The sequence below is a fragment of the Mastomys coucha genome, unplaced genomic scaffold (assembly GCF_008632895.1).
Source record: "Mastomys coucha isolate ucsf_1 unplaced genomic scaffold, UCSF_Mcou_1 pScaffold13, whole genome shotgun sequence".
Lineage (NCBI taxonomy): Eukaryota > Metazoa > Chordata > Mammalia > Rodentia > Muridae > Mastomys > Mastomys coucha.
In genome coordinates, this window is record NW_022196895.1 from 63,316,344 (window position 1) to 63,341,963 (window position 25,620).

Consider the following 25,620-nt stretch of genomic DNA (forward strand, 5'->3'; position numbering starts at 1 on the left):
CCTGGTCTACAGAGTGAGTTCCAGGACAGCCAGGGATATACAGAGAAACCCTGTCTCGAAAAAAAAAATTATATATAATGTCCTAGGGTTGATTCGAGATGAATCAGGGTCTCAAGTGTATTAAGTGTACTCTTTCAGTAAGCAGGCCCCTGGCCCCTGGATACATAGTTGGCCTGTCTAAAGAGGCACCTGCTCACCTGTCCTGATGATACCTGTCACAGCCTGGTTCCTGTTCCTTTGCTCTAGTCTCTTTCACTGAAAAAAATATTGATTGGAGAAAGCAGGTCACTGATATCCTCTTTGGATCTTGCTGCTTTGCAGGACAGACGGGTGCCGGGAACAACTGGGCCAAGGGCCACTACACGGAGGGTGCGGAGCTGGTGGACTCGGTGCTGGATGTGGTGCGCAAGGAGTGTGAGCACTGCGACTGTCTGCAGGGCTTCCAGCTCACGCACTCGCTGGGCGGTGGCACGGGCTCTGGCATGGGCACACTGCTCATCAGCAAGATCCGAGAGGAGTACCCGGACCGCATCATGAACACCTTCAGCGTCATGCCGTCACCCAAGGTCTCAGACACCGTGGTGGAGCCCTACAATGCCACACTGTCGGTGCACCAGCTGGTGGAGAACACGGATGAGACCTACTGCATCGACAACGAGGCCCTCTATGACATCTGCTTCCGCACGCTCAAGCTGACCACACCCACTTACGGGGACCTCAACCACTTGGTATCTGCCACCATGAGCGGGGTCACCACATCACTGCGTTTCCCTGGCCAACTCAATGCTGACCTGCGCAAGCTGGCTGTGAACATGGTGCCCTTCCCGCGCCTGCATTTTTTCATGCCCGGCTTCGCTCCCCTCACAGCCCGGGGCAGTCAGCAGTACCGTGCCCTGACAGTGCCTGAGCTCACACAGCAGATGTTTGATGCCAAGAATATGATGGCTGCCTGTGACCCACGCCATGGCCGCTACCTGACCGTCGCCACCGTCTTCCGGGGCCTCATGTCCATGAAGGAGGTGGATGAGCAGATGCTGGCCATCCAGAACAAGAACAGCAGCTACTTTGTGGAGTGGATCCCCAACAACGTCAAGGTGGCCGTGTGTGACATCGCACCACGGGGCCTGAAGATGGCCTCTACCTTCATTGGCAACAGCACTGCCATCCAGGAGCTGTTCAAGCGCATCTCGGAGCAGTTCTCGGCCATGTTCCGCCGCAAGGCCTTCCTACACTGGTTCACCGGCGAGGGCATGGATGAGATGGAGTTCACCGAGGCCGAGAGTAACATGAATGACCTGGTGTCCGAGTACCAGCAGTACCAGGATGCCACGGTCAATGATGGGGAAGAGGCTTTTGAAGATGACGATGAAGAAGAGATCAACGAATAGGGAGCCCTAACATGCTACAGTGCACATCTGCTCTTAGCCCTGATGGTGTGGGAATGGTGCCCTGGTCTAAGCATGTCACAGGCCCCTCTTGAGCCAAATGCACCACACTGTTCCCCGTGTTACCTGGAACAGAGAACTTTCCTTTACCAGAGAATTGGTAGTCCCAGCAGACCAGGGAGATTTTCTAGAGGAACACTGAAAGCAAAGTAGGGGGCTATACAGGGCTAAAGAAAGTGACCACCTTTTATTAAGCCCCCTTCCCACCCCAATCAGAGTTAGCAGGGGAGTTAGAATAGAGATTTGGTTTTTATCCTTGGTGATAAAAACTAAAGCCACAGTGTTGCCTTAACTGAATACACATTATGGAACTTTATGACAATCCATTCATAATAAAATGCTAAACCTGCTCATTGGTCTCTTGAACTTCATAGAAGCACTGTGATCCATAGGTCTCAGTTTTCAGATACCTACTTTGTGAGATACTGGAACATCACATCTGTCCTGGAAATGGCAGTTTGGAGTGGGGCCTACTGTGGGTCAGGCTTCAACTGCTACCATACAGCTAAACCTGGCCATACGGGTACACCCTGTGCAGGAGAGGGAAGGGGTGAGGTGGGTACCAATGTCATCCCCCACACGTGCAAACTTTGCCATTTTCCCAGTACAAGAGAAACACCTTTCTCTCTTGCCTCTAGGCTTTACCTGGCATCTGCTGGCACCTCTACTACTGTGAGAGTCCTTGGACACTTAAATGTCTCAGCTCTAAGAGTTCCTTCAGGCAAGCTAAGTAGCTACTCAGCCACTGAAGGATGTTTCTTCCATTATTCTAGAAGGGACCTGGTCTCTGGTTGCCTTACACTGGAGAGAGGCTCAAATTGTATTACTAATTCTCTGTCAAGGACAGAGTCTGATAACAAACAGTTCATCTACCACTAAATACCCACGTGGCCAAGTAGGCCTTACAGCCTCAAGACAATTCCCTATCGAACAACCTCCCAAAAGCATCAAGTGGGGAGAAAATGAGGTATAGTGTGGTCCTTCTGCAGAGGACAGGCAGAGCAGAGGTGCTGGTGAGAGCTGGGGTACCTAGATGCATGTATCTCTGGTCCACTGCAAAGTGGCTCCGGCTGGAGTGTACACAAAGAATAGCTCCTACCTCCACTGGAAGACAACCCTAGTCATGCCACTGTATTTTATATGCTTAAAGGACATTGTCCCTATGTCAACAATTCACTAGGTGGGCTGGAATGTTTTTATAGGATGCAGATAAAGTAAAATGGCCAGGCATGTTGGCTCACTCTATAATCCCAGTACTCAAAAACAAAGCTGGGAGTTGGAAACATGGCTCTTGCAAACCCCAGCATCCTCCAGGGGATCTGATGTACTTTCTGGCTGAGATGGGTCCCTTCACTTGCAAGCACATGCCACTTAAAAATGCTAAAAGCTGGAGAGACATTAAGAACACTGGCTGTGGGGCTGGAGAGATGGCTCAGTGGTTAAGAGCATTGACTGCTCTTCCGAAGGTCCTGAGTTCAAATCCCAGCAACCATATGGTGGCTCACAACCATCTGTAATGAGATCTGATGCCCTCTTCTGGGGTGTCTGAAGACAGCTACATATAATAAATAAATCTAAAAAAAAATAAAAAAAATAAACAAAGAACACTGGCTGTTCTTCATAGGACCCAGGGTCCATTATCTGCACCCAGGACAGCTCACAACTGTGAGCTTACTTGTGGTCTTAGGAGATCTAATACTTTCTTCTATCCTCAGCCAACAGGCATGGATGTAGTACAGACATAAATTCAGGCACTATAAAAGATAAAAATGAATCAATCTTTAAAAACAAAAAAGCCAAAGCAGGGGGATTGCTGTAAGTTCAGTGCATAGTAACTTTTAGGCCAGCCTGGTCTACACAGTAAACCTGATTTTTAAAAAACCAAAATTAGCTAGTACCTCGCAGCTCAAACAATGGCATTTGAAGATGAGAGAGTCTTCACTGTGCAATCTCTACAACCCTCTCCTGGTTACTGACAAGAGCAACAGTTTCCATGCATACCCCAGTACCACATGGGACCCTGATCCTCCATCCCCTCTCTGAACTCAGCTGGTTCAGGGCAGCGTAGTCTAGATGGCACAATGTCCACCTAGCCATGAGCAGCTCAGGGGAACCTAGCTGATGCAGTGACCACCGCTGTTCCCAATGGCTGGCTCCTGGATCCAACAGTACTGATCCGGGACATGAATCTGGAAGGCTGCGGGTTTCTGTGGGAGCCGATGAGACCAACAAGGTGAGATTTTGAGGAATCCATCTCCAAGACAGAGAACACTCAATTTCTTGCCATTATGTGTTCTAAACATAAGCACAGCATGGCAACCCTTTATATGCTCAGGAAAAAAGTACAATGTCCACCTTTTATTTCTGATGTAAAGAATCCATATTTACATAATACATTCATGTTTTTAAATATGTTACAGTTCTCTATAGAAAACCATTCCATTAAAACAGCAACAAGTGATCTGAATTCAAATTTGAAAATATTTGGTTGAATCAAAATATTCTTATCAGGACTCCAACTGAATTTTACAGCACATCTGCAGAGATGTCACAGGAGAAATGAAGAGGATGATGGGAAAAGAGCCTTCTCCCACGGGACAGGATTCCACGGGACAGGCCTTAGCAGGTGGTGCTGTCTCTCCTGTTCAGCCCTGTTCCTGAGGCAAGGCTAAGGAAGTCTCCTTCCTTCCGATCCCCGGGCAGCTGCAGTGGAGGCCGTCCTCACGGCCTGGCTGACTCAGTAGCTGGCTCTGCATCATGGCTCTTGTTCTGACAGCTGCTGCTCCAATTGCAGACTGAAGCCCTGGGAGGACAAAGAAAAGGGGCCTCCAGCTCCGGGGCCTAGCTGACCACCTTCTCATTCAGGGGCTCCTCCTTCTCCTTCTCCTTCTCCTTCTCCTCCTTCTCCCGCTCCTTGTTCCAATCCTGAAGGCCTTCAGGAAGAGAAGTGTCCTCATCTAAGCTGCCGGTGCCTTCCACAAACTCTTCATATGTGGACTTTTCTGTAAATGGCCTGGGGCCCAGAAGTTTGACCATGTCGTTCTTGTCTAGGACTTCTTTTTCTAGCAGTAAGAGAGCAACCTGAAATACAAGCAGTTTCCACTAAGTTACTTAGCAAAATCTACTCAGAAGTTAGACAGATGACTAGAGCACTTGCTGCTGCAGCCGACCTGAGCTCAGTTCCCGGCAAACCGCCATCTCCTAACTCTAGGTCCAAGACGTCGAACTCCCACTTCTGGTCACTGAGAGCACCAGACATGCGTACTGTGCTCGTACATACATTCAGGCAAACACTCATACACATCAGAAAAATATATTAAAGAATAAAATAAAAAGATAAAAGAGAACCTAGGATAATAGAACACATCTCAAGATAAGGGCACGTGACTTTACAGTAAGATAAGGGCACGTGACTTTACAGTAAGATAAGGGCACGTGACTTTACAGTAAGATAAGGGCACGTGACTTTACAGTAAGATAAGGGCACGTGACTTTAGAGTAAGAAGTGCATTTTGGCACATGTATACAATTAAGGATTACATAGCTGTAATACAGAATGCACATACTTGTATGAAAATAAGTACAGTACGGGCATGTAACACACGCTATGCTTGCTCTTAGGAGGAAGAGTAGACTGTGTGCCACTGAGAAGGCCATCACCTTGGGGCTGTTCCTCACCTGGAACCTTTATATAAGACCAAACTGAATGCATTTCTCTTTATTATTTTTACATGGAGTCCAGGGGAAATGAAAGCTTTAGGACTCCTCCTAAGGCTGCCTCTGATTCTCACCTGTTTATACACATACAGTCATGGGTAACCACTGTTCCTTAGTGGGATGTCTGGTCACATAAACTAAGCACACTCACGGCACCTCTCAGACTGGTCACGTTCCAGTTAACTACCCACAGCTATAGTGGACACAGCACAGGCTGAAGTGATTTGCAAAGGCTCTGCAGCTGGGTCAGAAAGCCACTTCTGCCACTCACTGACTTTGTGTCCTTTAGCCATCACATGGCCCCTCTCTGTTGTTTGTCTCTGTAAAGTGGGGATAATGACTCTAGGTACCTAGGAAGCTGCAGGCTTAGCTGGTACTGTGTTAGCTAGTTCCCCTTATCTTGAAGAACCTCAGACAACCTGCCGAGTCCTTCCTCCACAGGTGAGGCCTTGAGAAGGCCACAGCCCCTCCCCTCCAAGTACACTACTCCCTGGCTGGCTCAACTTTCTTCATTTGCTTCCTTCTCTCTGTTGGGTCAGAAAGTACTTCTAAAATCCAGTGTTTCAGGATATAAACATATCTTTTTCCCACCAAACTTTTTTTTTGCTACACACTGTAAGCACATGTATCTAGGTAGGGGTGTGGTAAGTGTAGTCCCCTCCTTCCACTCACCTCCACCCGAGACAGTGATCTCGATTCTGCCATTCTCATTTTTTTTTAAAGAATTATTTATTTATTTTATATATAAAAGTACTCTGTAGCTGTCTTCAGACACCCCAGAAGAGGGCATCAGATCCCATTACAGATAGTTGAGAGCCACCATGTGGTTGCTGGGAATTGAACTCAGGACCTCTGGAAGAGCAGGCAGTACTCTTAACCTCTGAGCTATCTCTCCAGTCCCCAGCTTCTCATTTTTAACTACTTGCTTCACAGGTATTCTGTCAAAGCTCCCTGGGAAGAGGCTGGCCTGAAGCAGTTGTTGACAGCTTCTCCTTACCTAAAAAGAGAACCACCACAGTTCCTGCTTCTGTTCCCGAAGGCACGGAGAAGATATTCAGCCTCAGAGTGAAGGAGCACAGCAAGCAGATGGAAGGAAGGGACCAAACCATCTGCAGGACACCAAAAGGGGTGACTCACCCCTATAATTCCAGTACTTAGGAGGCAGAGGGAGGGGAACCACATTATCTGTGCCAGCCTGGTCTACACAGCAAAATCCTGTCTCAAAAAATAAACAAGGTGGGCTGGAGAGATAGGTCAGCAGGTAAGAGCACTGACTGCTGCTCTTCCAGAGGTCCTGAGTTCAAATCCCAGTAACCACATGGTGGCTCACAACCATCTGTAATGAGATCTGACGCCCTCTTCTGGGGTGTCTGAAGACAACTACGGTGTACTTACATATAAAACAAATAAATAAATCTAAAAATAGAATAAAATAAAATAAACAAAGCTGGCAAGAAGGCTCAGTAGGTAACAACACTAGCTGAGCAACCATGATGACCTCAATTAAACTCCTAAAACGTACAAAAGGTGGAAGGAGAGGACCAACTCCCAAATCCACATAATTATCATTTGACCGACATTCGTGTCCACACACACAGAGCAATGTGCAGAGGCTCATCCATATGCTGGCACCTACCTTCTCCACGTCAGCCTTTTTCTCTGTGAGAAGAGCCACAGTTCTTTTATAGGCCTCGCTGATGAGTATCCTCACTTCGTCGTCTATCATCCTTGCAGTGGCCTCACTGTAAGGCTTCTCTAACACCATGTCTCCCTGTCGTGGGAGGTCAAAGGAGATCTGCCCCACTTTCTCGTTCATGCCAAACTGAACAATCTGAAAAGGATCCAGGACTAATAGGTTAGACAGAGGACCTTAAAGACTTACACCAGGGGCTGGTGGAGTGAACTCTGTAGATGGGGGAGGAGTAGCAGTATGCCTTAAGTTCATCTGGTAGTACGTTCAGGAAACAGTGGGTAAACTCCATCAGCTCTCAAGCCTGCAGGCTAGTCTACTTGTGGAGGGAAGTCCACAAGCTAGAAGCTCTTGATGTGAGAGCAAACTGCCAACAAATTCTCCCTGTGAACACAGCCGCAACCTGAGAACATGGGCACAGGATGGCATCTGTATTTTTCTCAAACTGTGTCCATGGAGCTGAGGGACAACATGAAGAGGCTGATGTACTGGGATTCAGGTGAGGCTCCCAAACTAGACAGCACTGAGTAGGGGAGAAGCCTCTGGATGTAAAATCCAAAATGACTTGAAAAGACAAGGACCAGGGCTGGAGACGGCTCAATGGTTAAGAATACTGCATGTTCTTCCAGAGAACCCAGGTTCAGTTCCCAGAGTGAGGGCAAGCATAGGCTTCCTACTCCACCACATCCCAGCCCTTCCCACTCCTGAGATCAGAATGGACAACGGGTGGATGCCTTGGGAAGTTACTGTGTGAAAAAGAAATAAGATGCACAATAATGTTTCCAAAGAAGAAAAGCAGGAGGGAAAGGCAGGTCTGCAGCTAGGAATCCATGAATCAAACACAAGGCTCAGGGCGTGCTAGAAGGCAGGAAAAAATACACACAGGAGAAAAAAATACTTTTTAAAGAGATTAGAAAGAAATAAGAATAAATAATAAGCGATAATATCTTAGGGGAGAAATGTAACAAAAAAACCTAGTTAGAAAATATTACTTTCGGGGCTGGAGAGATGGCTCAGCGGGTAAGAGCACTGACTGGTCTTCCAAAGGTCCTGAGTTCAAATCCCAGCAAACACATGGTGGCTCACAACCATTCATAATGAGATCAGATGCCCTCTTCTGGTGTGTCTGAAGACAGCTACAGTATACTTAATTATAATAATAAATAAATCTTAAAAAAAAAACGAAAATATTACTTTCTTTTTTTTTCTTTTTCTTTTCTTTTCTTTTCTTTTTTTTTTTTTTTGAGACAGGGTTTTTCTGTGTAGCCCTGGCTGTCCTGGAACTCACTTTGTAGACCAGGCTGGTCTCATAAATCTGCCTGCCTCTGCCTCCCAAGTGCTGGGATTAAAGGCATGCGCCACCACTGCCTGGCGAAAATATTACTTTTAAAGAAGACACGGAGGACAGGCAAAGAGCTGCATCAGTGGAGAGCAGTTCCAAAGAGAACAGCGTACTGCTGGGCTGTGAGACCTGTGGTACAAGCTGAAGAAAACAGGGACAGTTCCAGTCAGGAGAGAGGCTGCTGCCTGGGCAATGACAAGGGACAGGTGCGGGAAGACCCTGAGTTCAGCTGTCAAACTGCTGTGAGGACACGGAACTTCAAAATTAAACTTCAGAGCCAAGCGGTGGTGGCGCACGCCTTTAGTCCCAGCACTTGGGAGGCAGAGGCAGGCAGATTTCTGAGTTTGAGGCCAGCCTGGTCTAGAGTGAGTTCCAGGACAGCCAGGGCTTTACAGAGAAACTCTGTCTCGAAAAAAAAAAAAAATTAAACTTCAGGGCTTTTAGAGGAGCAGGGTTTAGTTCCCAGCATCCATGCAGCACCTCACAATCATCTGACACACCAGTTCTAGGAAGTCTAACGCCCTCTCCTGACCTCCAAGGGCACTAGGCACACATGCGGTATGTATGCACACACACAGCCAAGACACTCAAATATCTCTTTACAGCTGGGCCTCGCAGCACATGCTGAAACCCTGACAATTCAAGGTTACCTTCAGCTACTTAGCAAGTGAGAACTAGCCTGAGCTGCTTAAGATCCTAGCTCAAAAAATAAACATTCTGAAAAATAAATTTTAAACTACCTATAAGCATTACATGCAGGATCCTAAGGGAAATCTTTGAGGACTATGGCATAATTTTTTCTTCCGTAAGTTATTAAAGTGGATTTTAGTTCTATGTGTGTATTTGCATGTGTCTTTACCCATGAGTTCAGATGCCCCTTAGAGGCCAAAGAGGTCAGATCTGACCTGGAATTATGGGCAGTTGTAAGCTGCCCAACATGAGTTCTGAAACAAAAGCTAGGGTCCTCTGTAAACTAGTACAAACTACTTATTAACAGCTGAGTCATGTCTCCAGCTCTGACAGTGGATTTAAGAAAGAAGCTCTGCTGCAGAAACCTAACCCAGTGAAACACTGTGTTATTTCAGTAATCCACAAAGGCTAATTCCAGGTAGGCAGGTAAGAAAGGGAGGCAGAAGCCCAGCTCCACAGACTCACCTGGGCATAGGCACTCTGGGTAACCTTCCTCAAGTCGTCCTGGGCACCGGTTGTAATCCTTCCAAAGAAGATCTCCTCAGAGACACGGCCCCCCAGAGTCATGCACATCCTGTCCAGCAGCTGCTCCTTGGTGTACAGATACTGCTCCTTGGGCAGATACTGAGCATAGCCCAGCCCCTTCCCCCGGGGGATGATGGACACCTGGTGAGCACAAGCACACACTGCCAATGCGGTCCCGAGCAGAGTGTCTGCAAGCACACTCACTGAGGAAAGGGCAGCAGAGCGCTGGGCTGCACACCCATGGCACTGCCACGGACCTAGCAATGACCAGGGGATCAACTACCTGACCTGAGTTTCAGAAAGCATTTTCTGCCCTATGTAGAGGAGTACAGGAGTCTTGATGACTGCTGGCTGGGGTCTCCTCTGGCAGACCACAGCACTGACTCAACTCCTGTACAACCACTTGTGTCTCAGAGAACAAAGGGGCCAAGATGCTCAAGAACTGTCACTGTCCTTCCAGATCACTTTTATGAAACTAGATGAGTTCTGTTCTCTTTAGAAATTAACTGTATTGAAGTAGGAGTTCTCTATAGAAAGTTCTCTATATAAAGTTCTCTAAATATAAAACAAGAGTTTTATAAACAACTTCCAACCACAACTAATACATAAATTGGGGGCCACTATACCTTCTAGCTGCCGCAGAGCCCCAAGCAAGCACATGTACACTTACAGACAAGTCCGCGCTTTCTAGAATGGCATGTCAGTACCATGGCACAAAGTGTATTTTGGGTCTGGTTCCAGTCCCTGTTTGTGAGATTCATCCATTTTGTTGTTTATACTAACAGCCTGCTTATTCATTTTTACGGCTTTATAGCATGCCACTGATAAACACATCAGGTATCCTTTGTTTTTTTGAGACAAAGTCTTACACTTCCCCAAGCTGACCTTGAACTCATGGCACATTAATCATACTGCTCCAGCCTCCAAAGTGCTGTGATGACAAGCATCAGTGGCCCCCACTACCACACACACGCACGCACGCACGCACGCACGCACGCACGCACGCACAAACACAGCTTCTAGTTCCAGGTCACTTTCGATGGACAGATTGTTTCCAGCTTACTGACACTATAAATTCAGCAGGAAAAGTTCTTGTGTGGAATCCATTCTCACCAGTCTTGGGTGAGGGTCATTTGATCACTTAGAAGCCAGCCACTGCAGCCCCGACTGCAGTGCCAGCAGTGCACACACTGTAAGTGGCTCTGTATCAAGTAAGGATTCCTTTGCAGTTTCTTGGCTTGATGTCAGTTCTTTTTTTTTTTAGTTTTTCGAGACAGGGTTTCTCTGTGTAGCCCTGGTTGTCCTAGAACTCACTCTGTAGACCAGGCTGGCCTCGAACTCAAAAATCCACCTGCCTCTGCCTCCCAAGTGCTGGGATTAATGGTGTGTGCCACCACTGCCTGGCCTGCGTACTCGTGATCCTCCTGGCTCTGGCTCCTTCAGCAAATCCTACCAGCGTGTGCCACCACAACCTACATGCTGGTTTCTTTATGTAGCCCAGACCGGCCATAAATATTGTCTCTGCCTCTCAAATGCTGAAATTATAAGCATGTGATACCATGCCAGGACCTCAATAACTATTATAAATTTCAAAGAGGTCCCATTTATCTCTCCCTTTTCATCTACTTATTGATTGATCCCATGTGTGTTGCTGTGTGCATATAAGAATATGTTCTCTTATTCCCCATCACGTAGCTCCTGATATTGAACTCCAACTGTCAGGTTTGGTGGCAAGCACCCACTGAGCCATCCTGTATATTCCTGGGTGTTCTTTTTTCAGTTAATAATTTTTGTGTTCCAAGAAAATGTCTACATATACTGTGAGAAGTTTTATCATTTTACATTTTAGTTTTTCTAATCTATTTATTTTCTGGCATATGATGCAAAGGTTAATGTTTATTTTACACATGAACCCAGAGTTATCAGAATCACATGTTAAGAAGACAATCCTCTCTTCCATCTCTCCCTCCCTGTCCCCCTCTTCTGACTTTATGAAGATAGTCTCAAAAGGCCAGACTGACCTCAAAAGTTGATGACCTTATACCCCCTGGCGATTTTCCTGCTTCAGCCCCCAAGTGCATACTAGAGGTATGCACCACCACCACTCCCAATTCCCACCTTGAGAATTGTCAGGAATGTGACCTCTGCTGCCAGGTGACCTCACCTATCCCCTCCCCAGTGCCACAGGCTTTACTGCACCACTGTGTGGTCTGAAAGGTGGGCAATGTCATCCTCTCACCTAGCTGTTTCCACTGTTCTAGCAGATCTCCAGAAAAACCTTAATTCAGCTTCACAATAAAGAAGCCTACTTGGGCTGAGTGTGGCTGGGGTTTGGAGTGTGTGTCTAGCATGTGTGAGGCCCTACGTTCTGCAAAGGAATGCTGCAATCCTAACAGAGACTGCAATGAGGCTACACGGCAGCTTGGCAAGAAACAGCATATGATTCTATAAACAAAATGCACTTTTATTTATACCTTAATTCAATGTATAAGCCCTATGATATTTTCTTAAATTTATATTTTTTTATGTGTTGAGAATCTATTGAAAATGCAATTGAGGGGCTGGTGAGATGGCTCAGTGGGTAAGAGCACTGACTGCTCTTCCAAAGGTCCTGAGTTCAGATCCAAGCAACCACATGGTGGCTCACAACCACCCATAATGAGATCGGATGTCCTCTTCTGGTGGTGTCTGAAGGCAGCTACAGTGAATTCCCAGCAGCCACACACATGATGGCTCACAGCCATCTGTACAACTACAGTGTACTCATATACATAAATAAAATAAAGCAAAAAAAAAAAAAAAAAAAAGAAAATGCAATTGACATTTTTTTTTCCTTTTTTTTTTTGAGATAGGGTTTTACTATGCAGCTGTAGTTGACCTAGAACTTGCTATGTAGATCAGGTTAACCTCAAATTAATAGAGACACCTGCCTCTATATGAGCATGGTGGGATTAAAGGTGTGAGCTACTACACCTGGCTAAACCTTGCCATTTTCCTAAAGAACTTAAACAAAAATTTATTTCCAATTATCCATTAGCAAATACAAAGATACCACAGATCTTCGTTTATTAGCCCTGGATTCTGCACATCTCTTAACCCATTAATTCTAGTGGCTTTTCTGTGGATTCCTCAGGTATTTTATGTGTATGTGAATGTTACCCCCTCTGCGACTCCTCTTCCAGCTGACCCCAGCAGCCATCTTCTGACAATCACAGGGCAGCTGAAAGTTTCCGACAGGAGACCTCACTAGCCTCTGCTTGTGTTCTGGCCATGGTATTTGTAGATTCCCCATTCCACACACAGTTCTATCAGACAGCCAGATACGTCCAGTTCCTACTCAGATCTATCTGGGTTTCAACTCTGCACTACTTCTTGTTTCTAAAATTTTTCTGTTAAATTTCCAGTATTTTTGGAATTCTGAACTCTCTTCTCAGCCACCTCATACCTTTAACCACTGTGGTATAATTACAGAAGCCCCTCAAGCCACTGCCAAAGCTGCTTACTATAGGTCAGCTCTCTCCCGGCTCTACTCTGCCTCTGGCTACTTTCTGCCTGTGGCTTTCTGCACCAGGCATAGCAGCACAGGCCTCACTCTAAGATCCTCGAGAGGCTCAAACAGGAGAGTGAAAATTCAAGGCCTGCCTTAGCTACAGAGTGAGTTCAAGCACATCCTGGGAAGCTTAGTGAGACTCCATCTCAAAATCAAAAGGAGAGGGTGTGGGGTGGGGCAGTCAGTAAAGTGATTGCTGTGCAAGCATTAGGACTGAATTCAGATCCCCAGCACCTACCTAATGTTATGTGCCTATAATCCTAGCACTCAGAAGGCAGAGACAGGAGGATCCCTGGGGCTGGCTGCCAGCTAGTCTGGCTGAATCAGTGAGCTCCAGGTGAATGAGAGACTATGTTGATAATGTTGATAATGGTAATAAAAGTAAAGTAGAGAGCAGTAAAGAAAGATACTCAACACTGACCTTTGGCCTCTACATTCAAGTGTACAGATGTGAGCACACACCTGGACACAAACACACATTTGCACTACATATACTTCAAAAATAAGATAAAATTTAAAAAAGGCTAGAGGTATAGCTTAGTGGTAGAGCACTTATCCAGCATGAATGAGGCCCTAGGTGTAATCTCCAGGATGGCAAACAGAAAGTGTGCTGTCTAAATGTATGCGGTGTCTGCAGGAGGGGTAAGAACCTCCTTCAACCCTCATTACTTTCTGCTACATCCCTCCAAAGCTATATTGTTTGTTATTTCTTGAGTGAGTGCACTCCTTTTCAGTCACTGCATCTATACTAAGCCGGCTCGCCTACTGAGTACGCGCTGCGGCACCTTTAAGAGTGGGTCTGCATGCTCCAGATACCAGCCGGCGACCGCGTGGCCTGCTTCGTGGTAAGCCACAGTCTTCTTCTCCTCAGGCTGCAGAACTTGGGTTTTTTTCTCCAAGCCTAACAATAACAAAACCCCAAACCACTGTTTTAGTGACATTAAATGACATTAAAAAATAGTGACACAGTACTATACACCTCCTTACCCAAGACATAACAACTAGGCTGCCTAAATTCATGTCTGAAATCAGACTGGGGCAAAGTCTAAAATATATCCAACTGCAACAAAAATGTATTTCTCATCTCTGCTCCAGGCTCGCTCTTCAGCCACATACCTTTTTTGGGAAAATCAACAGAAATGTAAATATAATTCTGCATTTAGGTCACGTGAAACATGAAACTCTTAGGAAAGACAGAAGTACGCAAGAGTCTTCTCCTGGGTTTTGTTATATAGAACCTTCAAGTCTTGGGACAGCAAGGACGCTTGCTGTCTGCTGCCCTGAAATCCTACTCGCCATCACACAAGCCAGATGGTTTATGGGATGAAGGAGTTTGTTAAGAAACACTCTAGGAAGGTCAGTTTCCAATCCACAGTCGAAATGACCCTATATAAGAGTTCAATACCAACTACAGAGCTCAAAGATCTACAGTTTGAGTTTCTCCCAGCCTGCAGAGAGGGAGACTCCAAGCTTCATTTTATATCATGATCTATAATTGTAAACCCTAATAGTGCACATTCTGTGGTGGGCAAATCATCACCCCAAGTGTTCTGCTTTGTTTAAAGTAATTCATCTGAAGTGGCGGGGGAGGGGAGAAAGCTATGCTCTCAATGATACAACCCAAGACAAGTGTATTCCACAAGCTACCAGGATCAAAAGTTACAAAGGATGAGTTAATTCTGTTTCCTCAAGCATTTCTTTTTTTTTTTTTAATTTATTTATTTATTATATGTAAGTACACTGTAGCTGTCTTCAGACACACCAGAAGAGGGCATCAGATCTCATTATGGGTGGTTGTGAGCCACCATGTGGTTGCTGGGATTTGAACTCATGACCTTCCAAAGAATAGTCAATGCTCTCCCCCGCTGAGCCATCTCACCAGCCCTCCTCAAGCATTTCTTTTTGGGGGTACTGGAGACGGAACCCAGAGCTGTGTGTGTGCTAAGCAGGTACCCCACCATTATGCTATAACTCCTAACCTTCTTTCTTATCTGAATTTACAAACACTCTCCTCATAGTTCGTCATAAGCTTCCTCCCTGTCTTAGTATGCCACATTATTACAAAGCATGAGACTTTGGTTCATAGAGGCAGCACTGTCAAGAGGCAAACTCTCTTCTCAGAGGGGGAAGGGCTCAGACAAAAGAAAGCAAGAGGCAAGTCTAGAGATGGCATGGCAAGCCCCAAGGCTACATGGATATACTACCTGGATACGCTACATGGATATACTACCTGGATACACTACATGGACATAACTGCCTGGATATACTGCATGGATACACTACATGGATATACTACCTGGATACACTACATGGACATAACTGCCTGGATATACTGCATGGATATACTGCATGGATACACTACATGGATATACTGCATGGATACACTGCATGGATACACTACATGGATACACTACATGGATACACTACATGGACATAACTGCCTGGATATACTGCATGGATATACTGCATGGATACACTGCATGGATATACTGCATGGATACACTGCATGGATACACTGCATGGATATACTACATGGATACACTACATGGATATACTACATGGATATACTTTTTTTGTAGCTCTTGCCAAAACAGAGAAATCAAGGACTGGAAATTCCTCTTATGAGTTTTTAAAAAAAGAGACATGTTATCACCATTTAACCTAGGCTGGGCTCAAATCTGAGAGTCTCCTCTCACCTTCTGAGGGCTGGGATTACAGTCACATACTACCGATCACCTTGACTACTACCATCCTTTTGACTGGAGTTATACTCAGCTGCCTTACCTCCAATCACTCGCTCAATCGCTTGTTCAAAGTGCTTCTCATTAATGGAATCTGAAAGGTGTCTTGCAGCAATCAAAGCGGCTTCATTGCAGACATTGGCAACATCAGCGCCTACAAAATGAGCACACGACATCATCCTCAAACTGACCAGTCACACACAGATCTTACCCATTAGGAGACCAAGAAGGAGTTTAACTGAAATACAATTCTTTTTTTTTATTTTTATTTTTATTTTTTATTTATTTATTATAAGTACACTGTAGTTGTCTTCAGATACACCAGAAGAGGGCGTCAGATCTCATTATGGGTGGTTGTGAGCCACCATGTGGTTGCTGGGATTTGAACTCATGACCTTTAGAAGAGCAATCAGTGCTCTTACCCACTGAGCCATCTCACAATTCAAAGTGTTCGTTAAGAACCCTAAACTAAGCCTGGCGGTGGTGGCGCACACCTTTAATCCCAGCATTTGGGAGGCAGAGGCAGGCGGATTTCTGAGTTCGAGGCCAGCCTGGTCTACAGAGTGAGTTCCAGGACTGCCAGGGCTACACAGAGAAACCCTGTCCCGAAAGAACAAAAGCAAACAAAAACAAACAACAACAACAAAAAAAAACCCTAAACTATTCTATTTTTTTTTTAAAGATTTATTTATTATTATAAATGAGTACACAGAAGACGGTATCAGATTTCATTATGGGTGGTTGTGAGCCACCATGTGGTTGCTGGGATTTGAACTCTGGACCTCTGGAAGAACAGTCAGTGCTCTTACCTGCTGAGCCATCTCTCCAGCCCCCTAAACTATTCTAGTATTAAATACAACCTATATAATCTTGGCCCCGTGAGCTAAAATGAGAGAAGCAGTAGTAAACAGGTAACTTTAGAAACTATTTCCTTAATAGATAATCTGGTTCATGTAATAGCAAACTGTGAGAGCATTTTTAAGTTTTTATTTATGCATCTGAGTGTTTTGCCTACATATATGTCTGTGCACCAACTGCATGCAGTGTCAACAGAGATCAGGAAAGGGCACTGAATCACCAGGACCTGGAGTCACAGATTGCTGTTAGCTGTGTGGGGGCTAGGCACAGAACCTGAGTCCTCTGGAAGGGCAGCCAGGGTTTTTTTGTTTTTATTTTTTTAAGATTTATTTATGTAATTTATGAATATGAGTACACTATTGCCTGTGTGCTTGCATGACAGAAGAGGGCATCAGATCCCAGGACAGATGGTTGTAAGCCACCACGTGGTTGTTGGAAACTGAACTCAAGACCTCTGGAACAGCAACTAGGGCTCTGAGCCATCTCTCCAGCCCATAGCCAGTACTCTTAACTACTGAGCTTTCTCTCCAGCCCAATGACAATATTTTTAAATGTTCATTAATTTTCTTAGTTTTATCCATCTTTGCTGAGAAAACAACTTACAGAAATGTTAGACAACATGCTTATATAACATATAAGATAAACATACATTAAAATAATCTGGCTAACAAACGAAATTTCGATATTATGAAGCTTGTCAAATGCTTGTTTTGCCAATAATAGCTTTATGTGGATTTTTCAGATTAAGTATATGTTAACACAAGTAAGCTACAACATGTGCTAAATAAAGAAGTTTTAAACAGTCTAGTACTTCTGGGTGAGGTGACCCACAGAGGCTGCCCCTGAAGGAGAAGAATCTCAGGGTAAGAAAAACGGGATTTACTGAAAAGATAGAAAGACAGCTTCACAAAGTCACAAAGGTTGCAACATCCCAGCTGAGCTGCAGAGCATGGAAGGGTGACGTGGGAGAAACAAGGCCATGAAGACCACGGCTCCAGCTGTGGAGTTTTGAGGCGGCAGATGCAGAAGCCTCATCCGGAAGGTGAACAGTGTGAAGAGATGGGCAGTGCTACCCACAGAACAAGCACATGCCTCACAAGCATCTATTTTGGTGGCAAGTTTTGACGAGACAATGGCTCTTTCAACAGAGGAGAGGAATCCTATTCCGTATGACTTGGAATAGTCAAGTGCCATCTTGGAAGGAACCTAATTTTTAAATTTGTGCTTTCCCAGTGGTCTGAGAACACAGAACAATAACTAGCCCCAGGGTGAGCCACAGATCTGGAAGGAACCTGTAGTGAATAAGAGGACTAGGAGCTGACAATCACACAAAGGGGCGCACAGTGCGGGCACAGTGCAGCAGCCCCACCTCGGTGGCGGCAGGAAGAAAACTTACTGAGGATACCTGGAGTCTGAGAACAGGGCTGCAGTCAGCATGCAGATCAAGCCCTGGAGCCATTTACCAGCTGCTCTCTGCTGTGGAGGTAAGCTCTACCACTCCAGCAGAAGGGGACTTTGAAAATGTGAACACAGGTGTCGTGCCTGTGCAGATTCCTTTCCCAACCGTCAATACCCTTGAGAAGCCCCCAGCCTACAGCTAGACCCTCAAGAATCCCAGTGGATGTAGTTCAGAGGTCTGTGAAGTAGGGTAGAACCAACACAGCCAGCAGCTGGCAAAGCTTAAGCACAGATAGCAGAGGCCCTAGGGACACAAAAAGGGAAGCCACATAAATCTACACTTCCTTAAAACATGCCCAACACCTACAGTAAGTCACTTGAGCTGGGCAGTGAGCTGGTGGCGCACGCCTTTAATCCCAGCACTTGGGAGGCAGAGGCAGGTGGATTTCTGAGTTCGAGGCCAGCCTGGTCTACAGAGTGAGTTCCAGGACAGCCAGTGCTACAAAGAGAAACCCTGTCTTGGAAAAAAAAGTCACTTGAAAGAGTCCACAAATTCAAGCAACTGAACCTGTTCCCAGTGCACATAACTAACACCAATTTCTGCAGATTCAGAAACGATTACAAATTTTATTTTTCTTGAAATGGAACTGCCCACTATTGGGGACCAATCAACTCGCTTAGTGAAGTACTTCCAGTGCAATCCTGATGACCTGAGTTCAAGCCCCAGAACACAGGTAAAAGTAAGAGAAAGTGACTTGAAAGTGTTGTACTCTAACTGCCACACGTGGGTCATAGCACACGTGCCTCCCTTACCCCTCAAATATGCACACAGAAATAAAAAAGAACAGCTACTGTTTATCTTGATATAGCCCAGGATAATCCTGAACTCCCAATCTCCCCCCCCCCCCCCCCCCCCCCCCCCAACACACGCACAAAACTGTTTCATGTGGAGCCAGGGACTAAACCCAGGGTGACTAAGCTATATCTCCAGTTTATTGTTCTTAAGAAAAACTTTTCTTTTCATTTTTTTTTAAAGATTTATTTATTTATTACATGTAAGTACACTGTAGCTGTCTTCAGACACTCCAGAAGAGGGCACCAGATCTCATTACAGTTGCTTGTGAGCCACCATGTGGTTGCTGGGATTTGAACTCAGGATCTTCAGAAGAGCAGTTGGTGCTCTTAACCACTAAGCCATCTCACCAGCCTCAAATAAAAACTTTTATATTTCATTTACCTTAATACTTTTATGGAATTTTGTGTGCATTTTTCTTCACTAAGCAATACTTAAACTTTTACTCTTATGTTTTGACACCACAGTGTCCCTTTTTCTTTCTATTTTATTTTTAGTAGTATTTTTTAGATTTTAATTTTTAAAAAATGTGTATAAATGCTTGCCCGCATATATGCCTGTGCACCATATGTGTGCCGGGTACCCAAGGAGGCCAGACAGACACTTTGGAATAGACTTAGGGGTGCTTGCGAGCCTCTATGTGAAAGCTAGGAACCAAACTTCTAAATTGCAGAACCATCTCTCTAGTCCCTCTTTAGTAACATTGTTTTGATTTAATCAGTGTGTGTGTGTGTGTGTGTGTGTGTGTGTGTGTGTGTGTGTTGGTAAAGCTTTTGTTTTTCTTTCCCTTCTTAAATTTACCTAATTTTGCTTTTGAACTTTCTCTATACTTGATCTTAGTCAAAAGGCCAAAATATGATTATTTTCCACTGTCCCTATCTCTTTCCCCCTCCTCTCATCTTCACTCCTCTTATCTCTCCTTTTATTTAACCGTGCTTCTATACTACTTTTTCCCTTTTCCTGTCTCTTTTCTCTTATTCCATTTTCTTTCTTCTTTCCTTTCTTTCTTTTGGTTTTTTGAGACAGGGTTTCTCTGTGTAGCCCTGGCTGTCCTGGAACTCACTCTGTAGACCAGTCTGACCTCGAACTCAGAAATCTGCCTACCTCTGCCTCCCAAGTGCTGGGATTAAAGGCGTGCACCACTGCACCTAGCAATTATCTTAGATAATTTTTACTTTTATAGTAGAGCCCACATTACAATTGCCATTTCCTGTTTTAGGGCCACTGGTTGTTAAAGGAGTGGACGTGAATGGTCTTTCTTGTGTGGTTTGAAATTACTACTCTAACTGAAGTTTGTTATTTCCTCTCTGAGTAGCAACCCAAGTGAATGCTGCTCAATAAGACACTCAAGACACAGTGGTAGTGGCACACACCTTTAATCCCAGCACTTGGGAGACAGAGGCATGAGAATCTGAGTTCCAGGACAGTCTGGTCTACAGAGTGAGTTCCAGAACAGCCAGAGTTACACAGAGAAACAAGAGACACACAAATAAAAGCAGAGGTGCTGACTACAACATAAAACACAGGTACTAACTACAAACAGAAACACAGGAAACATGAAGAAGCAAGCAACCCAACTATCTCCCACAGGACCAACCTCCTCAGACTCAAAGACACTGAAAGAGAGAAAAGGCCATAGAGTAAGTTGGAAAGCTTAATCATAAAAATGACCAAAAGAGCTGGGCAGTGGTGGCGCATGCCTTTAATCCCAGCACTTGGGAGGCAGAGGCAGGTGGATTTCTGAGTTCGAGGCCAGCCTGGTCTACAGAGTGAGTTCCAGGACAGCCAGGGCTATACAGAGAAACCCTGTCTCGAAAAAAACCAAACAAACAAAAAAAATGACCAAACGAATTCAATCCAAGTCCTGGAGAGGGAAGTCAACAATGTAGAGGTAAAGTCAGGCAAATAGATGAGAAAATCAGCAGTGTGGAAGAAAAATTCAGCCAGGAAACTAAGGTTTTGAAATAATTAAATACATTCTAGGAAGGAAAAAGTTAATGAATCAAATAAAAAAGTGGAAGGTCTTTCAAGGCAAACATATTGGAGTAACATCAGAGATAAACCAAGAAAACACAGAAGAAATGACTAAGTAACTACAAACCAAGATTGTTACATCACCGACTAAAGGAATGGTATTTCAAGATGAGCATAAAGTAATGCAGTTTCTGATGACCAAGACAAGTACCACAGAAGATACTGAGAGAAACACTATTCACAGAGAGGGAGAAAGTCTCAATTATATGAGCACAGAAAAATTAAAATCAGGAGAGGACAGATGAACTAAAGAGCTAGGAGGACATTAATTCCATCCAAACAGTGATGATAAACAAAACTCCAACCAATCATAAAAAATTTAAGTTAGTATTTTACAATAAATATAAATGGCTTAAATTCATCAATAAAGTGACACACACACATGCTGATTAGAATAAAAAACAAGATCCGACTATATTTTGTCAGCATGAAACACTTCACTGGCAAAACTACAACAGAATAAACCAAAGGATCAAAGTAAGTATATCAAACAATAGTATACCGATAGTAGATTTCTTTTCTTTTCTTTTCTTTTTTTTTTTCCGAGACAGAGTTTCTTTGTGTAGCCTTGGCTGTCCTGGAACTCACTCTGTAGACCAGGCTGGCCTCGAACTCAGAAATCCACCTGCCTCTGCCTCCTAAGTGCTAGGATTAAAGGCATGTGCCACCACCGCCCAGCTCTTTCTCTCTCTTTTTTTAAAGATTTATTGTTACGTAATTTTAAATTTTTATTTATTTGTTTTTATGTGCATAGGCGGTTTTGTTTGCGTACATGTCTATGCACCCCATGTGTGCCTGGAGGCTATGAAGGCCAGAAGAGAACACTGGATTACTGAGACTGAAGTTACAGACAATTGTCAACACTGGAGAGGCCTGAGCCAAGAGGACCACTACAAATTCAAGGCCAGCCTGGACTACTTAGTTATTTGCATAGCAGCCAGGTTTTGTAGTAAGATCTTGTCTCAAAATGAGAGGGGGAAGAAGACAGAAGAGAGCCAGCCAGCCAGAGAGAATAGCAGCTGCTGGCTGAAAAAAAAAAAGTAAGAAATTGACAAATATTCATATCCTACTGGTGAGAATTTAAAATGATAGAGCCACTTAAGAAAATTAGCCTGATATTTCCTCAGAAAGCCAAATACATACTCAACATGGAACCAAGCAACTCTAAGAGAAATGGATATACTTGAACAAAAATCTATAGGTGACTTTTAGGAGTATTATTCATACCAATCACAAAGTGGAAACCACTCAAATGCTATCAAATGAATAACAGGTGAGACATGGCATGCCCACACATCAAATAGTGAGGAACCACAAAACAAATGAATGACACCTGGACCTTTCTCAAATAGCATTCTAAGCATAAGCCAGGCAACATATTGCTTAATCCAATTATATGAAATGTCCAGATAAGAAAACCTACAAAGACTGAAAATAAATTTGTTGTCCAAGGCTGGAGGTGGAAGGAAGGGCTGCTGACAGATTCCTCTTGGGGTGATCCAATGTTTCAAAGTTAAGTTATAGTGATGTCCACACTACAGTGTTAATACACTAAACCCCACATTTACACGGTAGTGGGGAGCATTGCAGCATGCTGTCTACATCAATAACTGTTAAAAGACACTTGGGAGCAGATCCTAAAAGATGTGTGGATAAAGTGATGTCCACATCTATCAGGAGCTGATCATAATCCACGATGGAGCAGAGGATGGGATCCAAACATAGACTGCCTAGATGTTAATTGCCACCTGCTCATTCCCAAAGCTGGTAAAGTGCTCAGGGTTCAATCTACTGCATCTTCTAATTATGTGCATATCTGAAGTTTCCCATAATTAAAAGGCTAAAAACAAGAGATGGGCGCCCCAAATGAAAGGAACCACCATGACCTGGCCCTTGTCAGTGACTGAAATATGCTTTGAGAGCAGCAGCAATGTCCACTCACCTGAAAACCCTGGAGTTAAGGATGCCAGTTTTCTGGCCAATTTATCTTTTTCCAAGGCACTGTCTAGCTTCAATGGTCGAAGGTGAACTTTGAATATTGAGGCTCGTCCTTTTATGTCTGGGGGTCCTTTAGAAATTATTTTTAAGGGGAAAAAAAAGGTCACAGTGAGACTCATTGCTACCATAAAAGTTATCAACTGAACTTAGTGACTACCATCTCACCAATAAAGATCTGCCTGTCAAAGCGGCCGGGTCTCAACAGAGCTGGATCCAGGATGTCTGGTCGATTTGTGCCAGCCAGGATGACCACATTGGTGGTTGTGTTGAAGCCTAAAGGAGTAATGAAAGTGTAGATTCAGAATTAATAGTGTAGGACCAAAAACAAGACTGGCTGGCAGTGGAAGGTATCACCAAGCCATAAGCCATACCTTACCACCAAGCCATACTATTATCACCAAGAACTTTTTAAAATCTCCTGTGTGCTTCGTCTGCATGTGGAGGCCTGAAGAGGGCATCAGACCCTTGGGACTGGAGTTAGATTGTAGTGAGCTGTCATGTGAGTGCTGAGAACGAAACCCAGATCCTCTGGAAGAGCAGTCAGTGCTCTGAACTGCTGAGCTGTCATGTGGTTGCTGAGAACGAAACCCAGGTCCTCTGGAAGAGCAGGCAGTGCTCTGAACTGCTGAGCTGTCTCTCTAGACTCTTATTTAGCACTTTTTAAGCAAAAAACTTGAATTATTTTTCTCACTAGTCACCTTGTTCTTAGACACAATAATCACATATTAAAGTTTTTGCCAATATTTATTTCTATTTTCAGAAATACCTATTTTTTACTAAAACACATGTTTACCTATAAATGAGGTACAATATGGCATTTCAGCATGAAAGACAATGCATGATTATCAGGTCAGGAATGGTAGACATCCATCACAAAGATACCCAGACTTGTGCTGGAACAGTGAAAACGCCCTCTGCTAGCTATTTTGAAATGTAAACAGTCGTCAGCTGCTGAGCTGGCCATTCTTGGTTGTCAGCTGAACTACATCTGGAGCTAACTACAACCCAATTCTTAATTAAATCACTTGAAGTGTGAAGACCCAGTTTAATCCAGATTTTCTGAGATGGAAGATGCACCTCTAATCTGGACCATACTTTCTCCTGGTAGTCTATATGGCAAGTCCCTCCTTTACTGGCATTAGCCTATCTTCAGGGTTGTGGCATATACAGAAGACCAGCCAAGACCTCCAGTCTCATGGACTGAACAACTACTGGACTCTTGGACTTTCCACTGGTAGACACCATTGCTGAGCTAGCTGGACCACAGCCTATAGGTCACTCACTCTAATGAACTCCATCCGTATACGTGTGTGTTCTCTCTGTCCCCCTCCCCCAGTTCTGCTCCTCTGCAGAGCCCCGGGGAATACAACTGTGGTACCTGCCACCTTAGAGACTAGAATGGCTCCTCTCTAGCTATTCTAACACCCACAAATCATTCTCTCTCTAGCACTTTCCTCTACTTGGCACAGTTCTTAGAATCAATTTTCTTATTTTTAAACCATTTTCCCCTTTTAAAGATATATAGAGTAGGTGGGACTAGAGGGGGAGCTACAATCAGGATGTAAAGTGAATGAGTGAAAGAAGAATGAAAGAACGAATGAATGAATAAACAAACAAACAAACAAACAAATAAATAAATAAGGGGAAAAAGAATATTCAGGACAAGAAATCCAGTTTGATTAGTCAAAAACTGGCTAAGGAATTGTGGTGATAACAAGAGTTCACACTGTCGTGAATCAGCTAGCCAATCAATCCATCAGTCAATAAATAAACAAGTAAAAGAAAAAAAGATACACAGAGGCCACTCTATTCCAGACTGGCCTAGAACTTACTATGTGGACCAAACGTGATGAGCCTCTAAGCTCTGCCTCCCAAATGCTACACCCCTATGTCCAGCATACTTCTTTCATTTTCAGACTTTTATTATTCTTACTACATGTGTGTATCCACATGTAAGTTGGAGTACCTTTAGAGTGCTGAGGCTGGAGTTACAGGCACTTGTGAGCTGCCCAAGTTGTAGAAAGTTCTAAGTCAAACAACTCAGGTTGCTGGAAACAAAACTGAGGCCCTTGGTAAAAGCTGCACATGCTCTTAACCATTAAGCTGTCTCTCCCACCATGAAATGGCTCAGTTTTATTAGCTGTTTTCAAATGTTGATACGCTTCCTCCAACCTTGCATCTCAGGACACAGGCACTGAAAGCATGCCTGGGTGGTACCCCAACGTGGCACTCTGATTTGAACTCAAGAGCTTGGAGGTGAACTGACTGCTAGCAGACAGGCAAGGTCTCCACCTACACACACTGATCCTGTGTCTGGCTTCCTCATCCAAGCCAGTGCGATGCTCGGCACTCTGCCTTTGTTCTGTAAATAGAGGCAAGCGTCCACACACATCCCAGAAGGAGGATGCAGCCCTAGAAATGACATTCTTAATTTATAGACAGGCTTCCCAGCATGGAAAGATTGCTACTTTCTGGGTTAAGGAATACAGGTAGCTCTGCTTTTAGGATTTTTTACCTCAAAGACAGGGTGAAAGTGGTGCACAATTGGTTAAAGCTGTACTTCAAATTTTGAATCCGCTTCTTTCCCAGGACCAGCACAGTTAGGCTTGATCCTCTCTAGCTACACAGAGTGGCAAGGAGCTGCAATTTCCAGTTAGCCACACTACCCTTAAGAGACACACTCTATGCTGGGCAGTGGTAGCACACGCCTTTAATCCCAGCACTTGGGAGGCAGAGACAAGTGGATTTCTGAGTTTGAGGCCAGTCTGGTCTACAGAGT

At 44.4% G+C, this 25,620-nt stretch overlaps 2 protein-coding genes and 1 long non-coding RNA gene across 3 annotated transcripts in view; 1 reads left to right on the plus strand and 2 right to left on the minus strand.

The window, feature by feature from the left end:
• LOC116087299 overlaps positions 1–396 on the minus strand; it is a 7,463-nt gene extending 7,067 nt beyond the window's left edge. Inside the window, exon 1 of the long non-coding RNA XR_004117352.1 lies at positions 198–396. This is a non-coding gene — a long non-coding RNA (uncharacterized LOC116087299). The remainder of the gene's footprint in view (positions 1–197) is intronic.
• The window catches only part of Tubb6 (tubulin beta 6 class V), a 12,474-nt gene extending 10,679 nt beyond the window's left edge, over positions 1–1,795 (plus strand). The window contains exon 4 of the mRNA XM_031365929.1: positions 322–1,795. Within this exon, the coding sequence (XP_031221789.1) occupies positions 322–1,388 (1,067 nt within the window). The 3' untranslated portion in view covers positions 1,389–1,795. The remainder of the gene's footprint in view (positions 1–321) is intronic.
• A 1,976-nt stretch (positions 1,796–3,771) lies between these two features.
• Afg3l2 (AFG3 like matrix AAA peptidase subunit 2) overlaps positions 3,772–25,620 on the minus strand; it is a 50,246-nt gene continuing 28,397 nt past the window's right edge. Inside the window, exons 11-17 of the mRNA XM_031365930.1 lie at positions 23,007–23,114; positions 22,786–22,911; positions 15,744–15,854; positions 13,745–13,860; positions 9,350–9,550; positions 6,799–6,993; positions 3,772–4,526 (exon numbers count right to left, since the gene is read on the minus strand). Coding sequence (XP_031221790.1) covers positions 4,287–4,526; positions 6,799–6,993; positions 9,350–9,550; positions 13,745–13,860; positions 15,744–15,854; positions 22,786–22,911; positions 23,007–23,114 — 1,097 coding nt within the window. The 3' untranslated portion in view covers positions 3,772–4,286. The remainder of the gene's footprint in view (positions 4,527–6,798; positions 6,994–9,349; positions 9,551–13,744; positions 13,861–15,743; positions 15,855–22,785; positions 22,912–23,006; positions 23,115–25,620) is intronic.